Source organism: Talpa occidentalis, unplaced genomic scaffold (assembly GCF_014898055.3).
Source record: "Talpa occidentalis isolate TD23 unplaced genomic scaffold, MPIMG_talOcc4v2.1 talOcc4.10, whole genome shotgun sequence".
Lineage (NCBI taxonomy): Eukaryota > Metazoa > Chordata > Mammalia > Eulipotyphla > Talpidae > Talpa > Talpa occidentalis.
The window spans coordinates 82,490,517-82,504,042 of record NW_023600993.1 but is presented as its reverse complement, the minus strand read 5'-3'; the positions used below and the strand labels follow the sequence as shown (position 1 = coordinate 82,504,042).

The following is a 13,526-nucleotide window of genomic DNA, read 5'->3' as shown; positions in this document are numbered from 1 at the left end:
TACGGATGAGAAGTTACTATGAGCTAAAATTCGTGCCCAGTTCTGACTTCAGAGCACTAAAGATCACTTTTTCCCTATAGTTCATTAAAAATAAAATAAATGGATTAAAAAAAAATCTTTGAGAAAAACTAGAGACAGGCAACAATATTTTGGGAGCTGGAAAACATCTGGATAAATAATAACGGTGTTTCAGTTAGCATAATGGAAAAGACCAAGATGAAAGCCAGTAGTAGAAAAAGCAAAAAGAGTAGTTAAAAGCAGTACCAAATTCCTCTAAAACTCAGAGTCACCTAAATATTGTCAAGTAGCAGAATGACTTGTGGTAGAGATATAGAGTGAAATATTGACGGGACATTCCTCAATAAAGTCCATATATGACAAATCTACAGCCAACATTATACTCCATGGTGAAAAACTGAAAGCTTTTCCTCTAAGATTTGGTACAAGAAAAGGATGTCTACTTGTACCACTACTATTCAACAAAGTATTGGAAGTCTTAGCTTGAGCAATCAGGCAAGCAAATGACAGAAAAGGAATTAGGAAAGAAGCAGTAAAACTTGATTATTTGCAGATGATATGACAATACACATGGAAAACCCTAAAAAATCCACTAAAAACTAATTGAAATAATAAATCACTTCAGTAAAGTGGCAGAGTACAAAATCAATCTGCATCATCAGTTGAGTTTCTGTATGTAAAAAATGAAAACAGAAATCTAGAAAAATAATCCCATTCACAACCATAACAAAAAGAATAACTGGAGTAAATTTAACAAAGGTGAAGGATCCACAAAATGAAACTGTAAGTCATTGATACAGATTCAGTGCAATCCCTATCAAGCTTACAAAAGAAACAGAACAATACTGAAATTCATATGGAAGCACCAAAGGCCCCAAATAACTAAAACAATCCTGACAAAAAAGGAGAGGAAGAACAGTAATATCACATTCTCAGACTTTATGCTACAAAGCTGTAGTAATCAAAAACAGCATGGTAGCAGAACAAAACAGACACACAGACCAATGGAATAAAACTGAGAGCCCAGAAATAAACCTGTGCATCTATGGAAAATTAATCTATAACAAAGGAACCAAGAGTAGATAATGGAGAAATGAAAGTCTTTTCAATGAATGGTGTTGGGAAAACTGGACAACCACATGCAAAAGATGGAACTAGATCACCATTTCACAACTTACACAAAAATTAACTCAAAATGAATTAAAGGATACATGACTGAAAACTGTAAAATATGTTGAAGAAAAAAAGGTAAGAAATTCCACAACACTGGCTTCAGAAATGTCTTTGGGAATTGTCTCCAATGGCAAGAGAAGCAAAAGCAAATACAAACAAATGAGATTAAATCAAAGAAACTATCAGTAAAATAAAAAGACACTCTACTGAATGAGAGAAAATATATGCACATGACAAAATCAAATACTGTCCAAAAATTAAGAACGTAAGAAGAAAAAAAAAAGTACTTCATCTAAAAACAAACTAAAAAAAAATTTGCACATAACACATCTGACAAAGGATTGATCCAAAATATATAAAGAACTCATGCAACTCAACAAAGAGGAAACAATTAACTCGTCAAAAAATGGGCAGAAGAGCTAAATAGATACTTCTCCAAAGAAGACACACAAGATGGCCAATAGGCACATGAAAACATGTTAATCATTACTTACAATCAAGGAAATGCAAATCAAAACCATAATGAGATACCATCTCACACATGAGAATGGCCCACATTAAAAAAACAAACACAAAAAACAAACGAGAAACAAGTGTTGGAGAGGATGTGGGGGAAAAAGGAAACTTGAACCTTTGTACCTGGCTGGTGGGGATGTAGACTGGCCCAGCCCCAATGAGAAGAGTGGAGGTTCCTCAAAATATTAAAATTAGACCTAACATGACCCAGCAATTCCCTCCCAAGTATCTCCCCACGGAATACAAAAACACTAATTCGAAGGTACATAGGCCTCCCATGTTCACTGCAGCCCTATTTACAATAGCCAAGTTATGGAAACAGCCAAAGGACAGAGGCTTAGATGAGAGCTGCTCAGCTCTGAAAAGGACGAACTCTTTGCCATTTGTAATAATGTGGATGGAACTGGAGAGGATACTAAGTGAAATAAGTCAGAAGGAGAATGACCAGATAGTTTCACTTATATACGGAATATAGAGAAATAAAACAAAGGATCAGTCAAAATCAAATCAATAATAAACTCTTAACATCTCTGCAAAACTGAGGCAACCAGAGGGGAGGGTGGTGGGATGGAAGTGAGAGCAGGAGGGACCCAATGGAGCATAGTGGAGGACTACTGTGGTCCTAGTAGTGGGCATCGTGTGAAAATACATACTGGCAGGGTTTAATCTATAATATCCAGAGATATAATGATGTAAACCAACTTTACATCAATAAACATTTTTTTTAAAAAGCAAGAAAAAGAAAAGGGGTAAGGTTTATATATGAGTCAATTTTAATTGTTCAAGTGATGACCCTTATACAAAAATTGAAATTCACATTTAAAAGTGAATTTAATGAAATTCACAATTAAAAATAATATAATAGGTGCATTGGAAGGGGGGGATACTAGGCAAGGGTATTTAGAACCTAAGTTATTAAAAATTGTGTATCTACAGAGAATGAACCATATTATAAATTATTGTTGTATGCAACAAGTGGATTAACTTTAAGAACATGAAGATACGACAAACTAGGGAAAGTACAAATAATGGTTTAAACCATGCAAAACTAAATGGTGTATCTAATGATAATGTTCTTTAAACATGGATGCCTGTTACTATATATTTTTAAATCACTGAGCAGACACAGTGATGATTATTTTTTATAAAAAGAGAGAATACTGCCCAATTTACTCTATGAGGCCAGTTTTATTCCCATACCAAAAAAATGAACATCAGTCTAAAGGTAAGTTAAAGGCCACCTTACTCATCATAAATGCAAAATTCGAAATATCAGCAAATCAAAGGTAGTTATAATTTTACCAAAAAATGATCAGATATAAAATCTACTGTGTTAATGCTGTTGTAAATAAGATGACAGTAGTTTTTGGTAAGACAAACACGCTCTCATCACACTTCTCCCAATATAAATTGCATCAAAGGTTTCAAATCACTAATCATCAAAACATTCCATAAAATGTCTAAATTTGATAACAGAAAAACAAGAGCATAAGCACATTATTTAAAAACACAAAGGTAAGCAACAGAAGAGACGGGTGAAAAAAATGGGCTCAGCCACTAGGCTAGAAATAATAAAAAAGATAAGTACAGGTACAGGGGACTGCTGGTTTTTTATAAGTCTCTTAGAAATAACTGAATTGAGCCTCCCTGGTGGCGCAGGGGTTAAATATCAGCCCTATCAAACCATCATCAGCCACTGGAGCATGAGTGCAATTTCTGGCCAGGGAGTTAACCCACATGATGCAGCAGACCTCTCCTGTCTCACCCGCTGCTCCCCTCAGCAGTGTATTTCAGTAAATCCACCTGTTCTGCTCCCCACTCTCTCTGGTGAATCCTCTCACCTCCTGCACCTCTGGCCTATACCCCAATTCTTGTATGCATAAATAAATAAATCTTAAAAAAAATCATTTTTTAAAAAGAAATACTTGAATTTTAAACCACACACATATGAACAAACAAACTTTCAAAGGTAAAAACCAACTTGGATACAATCCACCTCACTTCTCTGACCCCAGCTAGAGTCAGAGCCTCAACACAGTCCTCTCCTGATTTATGTTCTCATCTCTGCTTAAAATGCATATCCTGTTAAAGTAAATTTAACCACTCCTCAAAATCCATTTTCAAAGCCTCCTCTTTAAAATTATTGTATTGACCCCAGGCCAGGAAGAATTCACTTTTTTTTGTGCCTTACATATCACATGGTATGATCTCCATTACACATCAATATTTGGCTCTAACCAAGTAAGGCCCTTAAAATGATGGACTTGACAAAAATATTCACACCTTACAAAACACTATGTGATATAATCTCACAATACACTTTTCTTGTCTCCACAAAGAAAGGAAAATTTTGCTAAAGCTAACAGTTCCTTCAAACTGCTAATTTAAATTTTGTTTCCCTTTAATGAGCTGAAAATGTCTATTAAAAAACTATGAATTATGTTGCTCAATGCAAAATTGACCAAATTGTTAAAAACGCAGGAAGGCGTTATCTGGGTTGCACTTTTAAAACCAGATGAATTCAGACAAAATAGTGGGGGAGAAAAGCTTTATTTAAAAAGTGATGTAAGTATACAGGACAAACAAGAACTAAATCTAGGGAAAGTTTTTTTTTTTTCCAAACTAGGGCTGGTAAGGATTTTATCACTTAATCTTCACATGATGCTGCCAAGATTAGCAAGTCTGACAATCCCTCAGTAAACGATATCCCTTCTACCCTAAAATTTCTTTCTATCAGCAACCTTTTCATCTCTCAGATGAGTGGCTCTTAATCATATACCTTAAACACCCTGAGAGTTTAAAAAAAAATAGGGAAAAGACATTTAACAAATATTTGAGCACCTACTATGTGTCACATGTTGTTTTAAACTCTGGAGATAGAGCACGAAGGCAGGTAAAACTTCTTGTCCTCATGGAGCTTATGTTTGTGTCTGTGTGTTAGAGGGGAGTAAGTTGGGTTTAGGATAGAGGGCCAGGGAGGAAATAAACAAGTAAATATATAATATTTAAATTATAATATATGAATGTTATACATATATTATATGGGTATGTCCAGTAGTGGTGAATGCTATGGAGAAAAGTCAGGAAGTGCAGTATGAGCAGAGGTTGTTATTTGAATTAGCATATTCAGGAATGGTCTCATGAGGTGACATTTCAGTTTTTTCTTAAGGTTTTTTTCTGAAAAGTAGAAACAGCAGGAGGCCAGTGAGGGGTGGCTTGGGGAATGGCTGCTGGAGATGAGGTCAGTGAGTTTGGGAACGAGCTCATACAAGGCCTTGTAAGGACCTGGGATTCACTCTCGGTGACACAGAAAACCCTAGGAGAGTTTCAGCAGTAAAATAATCTGATGTAATTTAACAGACGTCCACTGGCTGCTGTGCTGATAAAAAATAGCGGAGCAAGGGTGAGGCAGTCATCAGCGAGCCGGCTCCTTCAAGAAGCCACCTGAGTGAGAACTGGGGTGATTTATTGGCGAGGGAAAACAGTAAATTTGGTGAGTAGAGAGATTCAGGATATATTCTGAGGTAGAATCAACAAGATTCTTCTGCCTAACTGGAGTTGGGATGTGAGATAAAGAACACACAGTAATAGAAGATTCTAAGGATTTGACCTGAGACACTGATAGTTGTCCTTTGGTGGTGAGCATGGTGTAGTAACAAACATCCAACAAGATGCAAAGCTATACCCACAAATCATATACAGTGTTGTAAACCAATGCTGCGTCGATTAAAAAAAAAAATAGAATTTTAAAAAATAAAGCAGTTTCAAAAAAAAAAGTTGTAATCTGCACTAAAACCTTCAGTATACATACAATCTGGTATGGAGAATGTTTTAACCCTGTAAAATGAAACACAGGATGTATAGTGCTAGGACCCAGTGGGTATGGCGCTCACAGGGGTGGAGGGCATCCAGCAAGTAGTCCTGAAGGGACATGAAAACATGTAAGGTGACTGAGAGGACAAATCAAGGGTGAAGTCTGCTCAATTTCCTGCCTCTAGCCACAGTCTCTGTACCCTAAATTAACTAGTTACGACGTAAGAGGAGTAAAAAAATGATTATTACTCACATTGTGCAAATATCTGCATCAAACAGAGAACAGGTGTTGACAGCTAGATATAAAAGTTTAGAGGTCAGGGGACAAGTGTGAATTGAAGATATAAAAATTTGGGAATAAAGGTATGAAAAGCCACAAAATTGTTTAAGATCACAAAAAAGTTGGTATAGATAGAGAGGGATCAGAGGGCAGACACCCAAGACGATTCCATACATCTGGTACCAGTTAAATGAATCCTTAACAAGCTTCCCAAGTGACTGTGTTATACTCAGTTTGAAAAAAATCCACTAACCAATTTAAAGATAGATCTCATGATGACCTAGAGAATTTTAACTTAGCTAAGTTTATTATTATGTAAAACTTTGTAAAATGAAAACTACTTTTTTTCTAACATTTCATTAAAATTTTTCATGAAAAATAAATACCTATCATAAATTAGACCATTAACTCCAAATTCCTTCAACTTCCTTCTGTTCTCAGGATCATTTGTATCATCACCCCAGCAGAATATGACTAGTCCCTTAGCTTTAGCCTCTTGAATATAGGATGGGTTTCTGAGCAGGTCTTCAGAATGTGCATTTATCCCCTGAAAGAAGAAAATTAAGTTACTCATGAAAAAATAACTTACTAATGGTGAATACTAATGTCCATACTCTCCACTTATCTAAATGATCAGTGTTCTTCAAAGTAAAGTAGGCAGGGAAAGAATATGTTACTGTTAATTTTATCAAACAAGTTAACAGTCTATTCATATTATATGATTCATAAAATATACTCTGAAAACTACAAAACTTATTTAACCTAGGTCTGCAAGAAAAAATATTTTGTTCTTTTAACCACTTTTCATTCTGGAATCTAATAGTATCCTCATTTTTAAGCAGTCATTTGCTTGTTATACATAGGACAAAAAACTAGCCCATTAGATGTGTAAAATAGCATTAAGCCTTACTGACTATTGCTCTAAAGCATTAAAAATTAAATTCAAACATAACTTACCAGAAGATTTTCGAACTGTGCAAAGCTCATTGCAATAGGGGTTGTCCGTGATCTGAGGTCCATGAGTTCAGGGTATATATCAGATTTTCCTTGAGTCAAAAATAATATAGGATATTTGTTCTGCTTTTGCCGAACCCTAAAAAAAATAGACAATTTCATCAGGGTCATAGTTTCTTTTGAAATTTTAGAAAGTACTAAAAATATAATGAAAACAAACCCCTAAAGGCATAATTCCATTACTAAGATAGAATCACCAGTACAGCCTTTCAGTTAAAAAGAAAAATGCTAAATCTGTCTATATAAGAGTGAAAATATTCTCAGAAATGGGCAACAAGAAAGCCCTCAAGGGCTTACAATCTGGTATGGAGAATGTTTTAACCCTGTAAAATGAAACACAGGATGTATAGTGCTAGGACCCAGTGGGTATGGTGCTCACAGGGGTGGAGGGCATCCAGCAAGTAGTCCTGAAGGGACATGAAAACATGTAAGGTGACTGAGAGGACAAATCAAGGGTGAAGTCTGCTCAATTTCCTGCCTCCAGTCACAGTCTCTGTACCCTAAGTTAACTAGTTACGATGTAAGAGGAGTAAAAAAATGATTATTACTCACATTGTGCAAATATCTGCATCAAATGAAGAAAACACTATTCTCCTCTTCCCAGAATTTTCTAAGACAGTTTTTAAAATTATATCTAAAAACAGATTCATGTCAAAATATGTCGATAAGTTACCATCCCAAATTCCATCCTTTGTGGAAGAAACAGAAAAACAAAAGTCATTACATACCCTCGAATCACAGTGCTAGAAAAAGCAGTATCAAAAACATCTAGTTCATCTCTAATTTTACAGATGAGGAAAGTGGAAGATCTGAAAAGACTAAGTGACCTGCCCAAGACCACACTTATTTAGTGATGGTGCAGCTGTCATAACAGGTACAAACCCTTCTATATACAACATAATTTCATCATCAACAGGCTTTTACCTTAATAAGGTTAACAAAGTAAAACCTAAAATCCTAGAAATTTGCAATCTACCATGACTTTTAAGTATTTTTACATTATCTTCACAAACTCATTACCCCCCGCCCCGAAAAAGCAGTCATTTGTTATACATAGGACAAAAAACCCAACCCTGTTAATTATCAGTTACCAGTTAAAAGTCTCATTCTTTAGGTTTCAGGCAACAAAAAACAAAAATAATTCTCTAAATAGCACCAAGAAACCAAAAGCCCTGGTGATAGTGAAATAGTAAATGTTTAAATATTAGTCATTAAAATAATTCTAGAAGCTCAGAAAACTAAAAATAGCTTCCTAGGAAAACCATTCACAGGGCTCCTTGGTGGTGCAAGGGCTAAGACGCAACCTATGAGGCTGTCCACAGCCACTGCAGCACGAGTTCGATCCCTGGCCAGGGAGCAACCCACATGGCACAGCAGACCTCTCCTGTCTCGCCCACTGCTCCCCTAAACAGTGTATTTTAGTAGATCTGCCTATTCTGTTCCCCACTCTGTCTCTGTGAATCCTCTCACCCTCTACACCTCTGGCCTGTGCCCCAGTTCTTGTATACATCAATAAATAAATCTTTAAAAAAAAAAAAATTCAGAAGGCTCAATTTGAGGACAATTAATAGATTATTCTAATCAAAACAAATTTTGAATGCCTAGTCATGATACCTAAAATTAACTCCAGTGGCCCTCACCCAAACAACCCTCTAACAATGCTTTCCAACCATTTACACATATCCCCATATAATATGTTAAAGAGTTATAATCCTCCAACTAGATTTTAAGTTCTAGGAAGGCAAAACTTCATTTGATCCCAGCACCCAGGAAATGTCTGGCCCATAGCAGTTTTTCAGTAATAATTGTTGAACAAAAGAATGACTAAGTCTTGCAGTAATGAAACACATACGCAGAAATTTATTTTCCTGGTTAACTATTACTAGTTACTGCCACTTAACAAAAAACTGCTTAGGAAATTTAAAACAGATGCTAAGATGGGGTACAAAAATAAAAACTAATCAAAATTCTAAAGTTCTGGCTGCCCAGAGAGTTCTCACTGCTTATTTTGTAAATATGTCCAGAAAACATCTGTATCAACATGCACATGAGACACATGTAATTTGAAATTTTATTACAATACATTCATCACTAATTTTAAGAAGTCCCATATTAATACAAGCATTAGGTATGCTTTATAAAAAGGTTCAACAAGTATTGTGCTTCCTGAAAGAAGTCACACTAGGATTTCAGTTTTTTTTTTTTTATTGAAAGAGAGAAAGGAATAAATGCATTTAAAGACAGTGGAGAGAGAGGAAAGAAATATGTGTTACAAAGAAAAATTACTTACCCTTTGTTGGCAGATCCATTTTATTTCTATGTTAAATCCTACATCTTCTGGTAAAGACTCTAAAACCTAGAGTTTCATTTGTTAGTGATGAATTTTGTTTTGTTTTTGGTGATATGAATAATAGAATAAAAGAAAAAAGGAAACAAGTATTATAAAAAGCAATCTATAAGAAAACATCACTAATAAAGATAAAATGTTTTGTGCTTTGAACATGAACCACTACCTTTTCTCACACTCAAACTGACAACTTAGTTGATGACTAAGTTACATAAGAAAGTCAAAAGAAATCAAATAGCAAAAGCAAGTAGTCTTAGACAACATCTGTGGTAACTGATATCACCACCACAAACATGGATCCTTAACAAGTAAGCAACAACGTATACAGCTTCATTAATTTAAGACATGTGCCATCTTTTCTGACTTGCATTTAGGACAATCTACTACAATACAGTTATATGAAAAACCATTATTTTCACTTGTTTTAAAAGTGATGATACATAACTACTATGCTTATAACCTCCTAAAAAGATGTCACTCCCAAATAAAAGATTATGTCTATATATATAGATATATATATAGATATATATATAGACATAATATAGGCTATATCCACATACATGAACAAATAACATGTCAATTTATCTAAATTAAATTATCTAGACAAGTCTGCAATCATTTTGAAAGTCCTACCTAGAAAATCAAATTGAAAATATGAAGTTTGGTTATTAACCTACAAAAACTGACTGACTTAGTCTCATGAAGACCAGACAAATAGGGCAAAATGAACCTAAAACACTGTGTTTTTAACTTCAATTTACTACAAAAGTTGAGAAGTCATTTAACGTACATAGTATTCATAACAGTAAATAAAGGCACACTAACAGAGCAGTAAGAACAAGCCTGGAATCTAGTCCCAAGTCTACTAACCAGGTACATGAAAAGTAGAGTACTGAAAGAGACTGTACTCAATTTCATATGGGGTCTTCGGACTCTCTTCTCTCATTATCTTTAGCCTTACTTATTTAATGTACTTGTTACGTATTACACCATATAATAATGTATCTTCTCTAAAACCCATCAATGATTCTGAGTCTATGCTAATGTTCTGTTTGACAGTCTTTTTAGTGCCATTTAAGAGACCAAAACAAATTATTCAGATATAATAGAATTAATCTTCTAGTTTTCCCAACGAACTTACCATTTTAAGAGAAGGAAATGGCTGATTTTCAGAGAAGGAATTTTCTTCCTCTACCACAGATTCTGAAATTTTAAAATTCAGTAGATAAAAATGCCATTTTTATTTGTAAGATCTTTTTCTAAATTCTTAAGGCAAAAACAAAAGATTCTGAAGAAATTATAAAACCCTTAAAGTATTTTTGAAGGTTCTTGTATTTTTTATTTTTAACCATTAAAACTCCACTTTCTAGGGCCTCCCTGGTGGCGCAAGGGGTTAAGCACCACACTATGAACCAATCCGCAACTTCTGCAGCTTGAGTTCAATCCCCGACAGGCCAGAGAGCAACCCACATGGCAAGGCAGACCTCTCCTGTCTCGCCTGCTGCTCCCCTCAGCAGTGTATTTCAGTCAGTCTGACTGTTCTGTTCCCCACTCTGTCTCTGGTGAATCCTCTCACCCCCACCCCGCCCCCGCATCTCTGGCCTGTACCCCTCTCTTGTATGCATAAATAAATAAATCTTAAAAAAAAAAAACACTTTCTAAATAAAAATCCTTTATGAAAATTAGTTTGCAACACTTAAGCATCATAGACTGTGGTCCCAGAAGTAATATTTTCTTATAAAAATTGTAGTCATAAGAAATTATTTGTTATTTCTTAGAATTAACTGCTGTATCATATTGCTAAGATGTCTATTTGAAATATAAAATCAGTTCAGCAGTTAGAAATTACGAGAATATATAGTTACTATTGTCCCTTTGTTTCTATTACCATTTAATTCAAAACATTGTATCTTGAAACCCAAGAATTTTTTCAAGAGAGAAAAAAAACTTTAAAAAAAAAAAACCTGTCTTAACACAAATTCAAAGACTAAAATCATGTAAAATTTTTCAAGGTGATTCAGTTAAAGGTAAAAATTTTACTGTAAATAGTGATAAAATATCTACAAGTCTATAAAGTCATACTTATTCTCCATGGATAATTTGTGGTCATTTAGCACTTTCTAATTTCTTCATAAAGGCATTCAAACTATTTTCTTATTGTAACTACAGATAAACATCTATGGAATACCTACTATATGTAGAGTACTATAAATGTCTCTGGGACTATAAAAACATTTTCTTGAAATGTTAACATTCTAGCTGGGGAGAGAGGAGAGATGTAAAATTAAAGGATTAAAAAATGATAACATTAAGACTGAAATGAATGGTACAGACTACTAAGTTCTTTGTGAACTGAAATTAAAGTGGAATTACAAAGAGATTTTATAGGCAGGACAAGCATTGAGGAAACTGAGACACAGAGTGGCTAAGTCAAGTAATCTTCCCAACGTCACAGTAAATGCTAGAGCCAGATTCTAAATTTGATATATTTCTACTTTGCAGTGGTTAATATGGTTAGAAAGACACATAGGTACAAAATTAGAAAGAACTTTGGTCATCAATCTGAGGAAACTCAAAGTTTACAATCATGGTTACTATTACACAGAGCATATACGCACTTGAAAATCAGTAAGTCTTCACCAACAAGAATTACATTTAATAGCCCAATATAGTCATTAAAATGGCCAAGAGTATGTTAAAATGGACATGAAAATATCCTAAATATGCTAACTACAAAGTGAAAACTGTTTCCATGAGTACATACCTTTCAGATCTTTAGATTTTAGTGCAGTCACATGAGTGAGCTAGGAAAAAACATACACACACATACAAAAGGCAATGAGAAAAAAGCCTGTTTTTGAAGATATGGTGAGAAGTACAATTACACAGAAGATCATAATCCAAAGTAAGACAGAATATAAATATTTGTCAGGAAACAATTTATACTCAACTGACCACATTTATCTAGGTATCTTGATGGGAAAGGACGATGATCGTACAAAGTTATATGGTATAATAAAACTACAGAGATCTTTTATTTCTACATATGTTAAAACCAACTATAATATAAAAGGGCAACTGTACAAACGTGCCAAATAAAAGGCTATACAGACCAGAGGCAATCTAAGATTCTGGATGAGGAGGTTAGCCCCTTTGGCCTATAAAGACCTAAGGCCTAGCCCCTTCAGGAATAAAACTAAAAGGATCCATGGAAATTGTTAAAGAAGACAGATGGATTAGCTCAAACCCATTTTCCCCAATAGAACAGAAAACCAAAGCATGTTATTCTACCCATTTTGAATACACAGTAAACTCCATGCGCAAAGAGAGTATTACCATATACAGGCAAGTACAAATAGCCCTTAAGTTAAAGGATAACTTATATTTTATGTTACTATTACTACCTTTAACAACTGCAGTTGGTCAAATGTTAATTCCTTTACTGGAATTTCAAATAATTCAACAGGATCAGCATCAAATTTCTAAAAAGGAAAATAAAGACAAAACATCCCATATTACTACTGAATATTTACACTACACAGACCTAGCATCACAATTTACACACATGTGAAAATAACCATTTGGTGGCTGTAGTTGTCCACACAGGGGAAATTCTTCTTATCCTCCCAGTTCTTAAATTTTGACTTTTTTTTTGTGGGACCCTCGCCAGCGGCCAGGGAATGAACCAGTGCTGCAGAGGCTGTGGGCAGCCTTGCAGCCCAGCGCTCAACCGCTGCGCCACCAGGGGAGGCCCCCTGACTTTTGTTTTTAATGTAGGTGAGAACAATAAGAAGGGAAAAAAAGAGGAAGGAAAAAAAAAAAAAACAGCTGGGAGGAAACTATGGCACTGAAGACACAGCTGAGAACAAAGACATTTGCCAGTCATTTCCCCTATTTCCTGTCATGCTGTGTACATTTTACCTGACATATCCATACTATGTGATTAGTAAGCCAACAAACAAGTGCTATATAAGGATTAATTTCTATCAGTAAGTTTCTAAACCTTTCTAAACCTTTTAAGTTTAGTTACTTAAAAGTTATTTAAAACACAGAAATCAAGGGCCTCCCCAGTGGCGCAGCGGTTGAGCGCTGGGTTGCGAGGCTGCCCTCAGCCTCTGAGGCGCCGGTTCGCTCCCCGGCTGCTCCCCGGCTGCTCCCCGGCCACCGGAGGAGGGTCCCACATGGCGCGCAGACCTCTCCTGCCGCCCGCTGCTCCCCTCAGCAGTGTACTTCAGTCCTTCTGCCTGCTCTGCTCCCTGCTCTGGCTCTGGTGAATTCTCTCACCCTCCCGCGCTTCTGACTGTACCCAGTGCTTGTATAAATAAATAAATAATCTTTAAAAAAAAATTTGTTAAAAAAAAAAAA

At 35.3% G+C, this 13,526-nt stretch overlaps 1 protein-coding gene across 2 annotated transcripts in view; it reads right to left on the bottom strand.

Annotated features, from left to right (window-relative positions):
• The window catches only part of GPCPD1 (glycerophosphocholine phosphodiesterase 1), a 54,902-nt gene that overhangs the window by 5,925 nt on the left and 35,451 nt on the right, over positions 1-13,526 (bottom strand). For both annotated transcript variants that reach the window (XM_037495010.2, XM_054696506.1), the window contains exons 13-19: positions 12,566-12,643; positions 11,926-11,965; positions 10,303-10,364; positions 9,105-9,170; positions 7,367-7,503; positions 6,758-6,893; positions 6,187-6,347 (exon numbers count right to left, since the gene is read on the bottom strand). In XM_037495010.2, the coding sequence (XP_037350907.1) occupies positions 6,187-6,347; positions 6,758-6,893; positions 7,367-7,503; positions 9,105-9,170; positions 10,303-10,364; positions 11,926-11,965; positions 12,566-12,643 (680 nt within the window). The remainder of the gene's footprint in view (positions 1-6,186; positions 6,348-6,757; positions 6,894-7,366; positions 7,504-9,104; positions 9,171-10,302; positions 10,365-11,925; positions 11,966-12,565; positions 12,644-13,526) is intronic.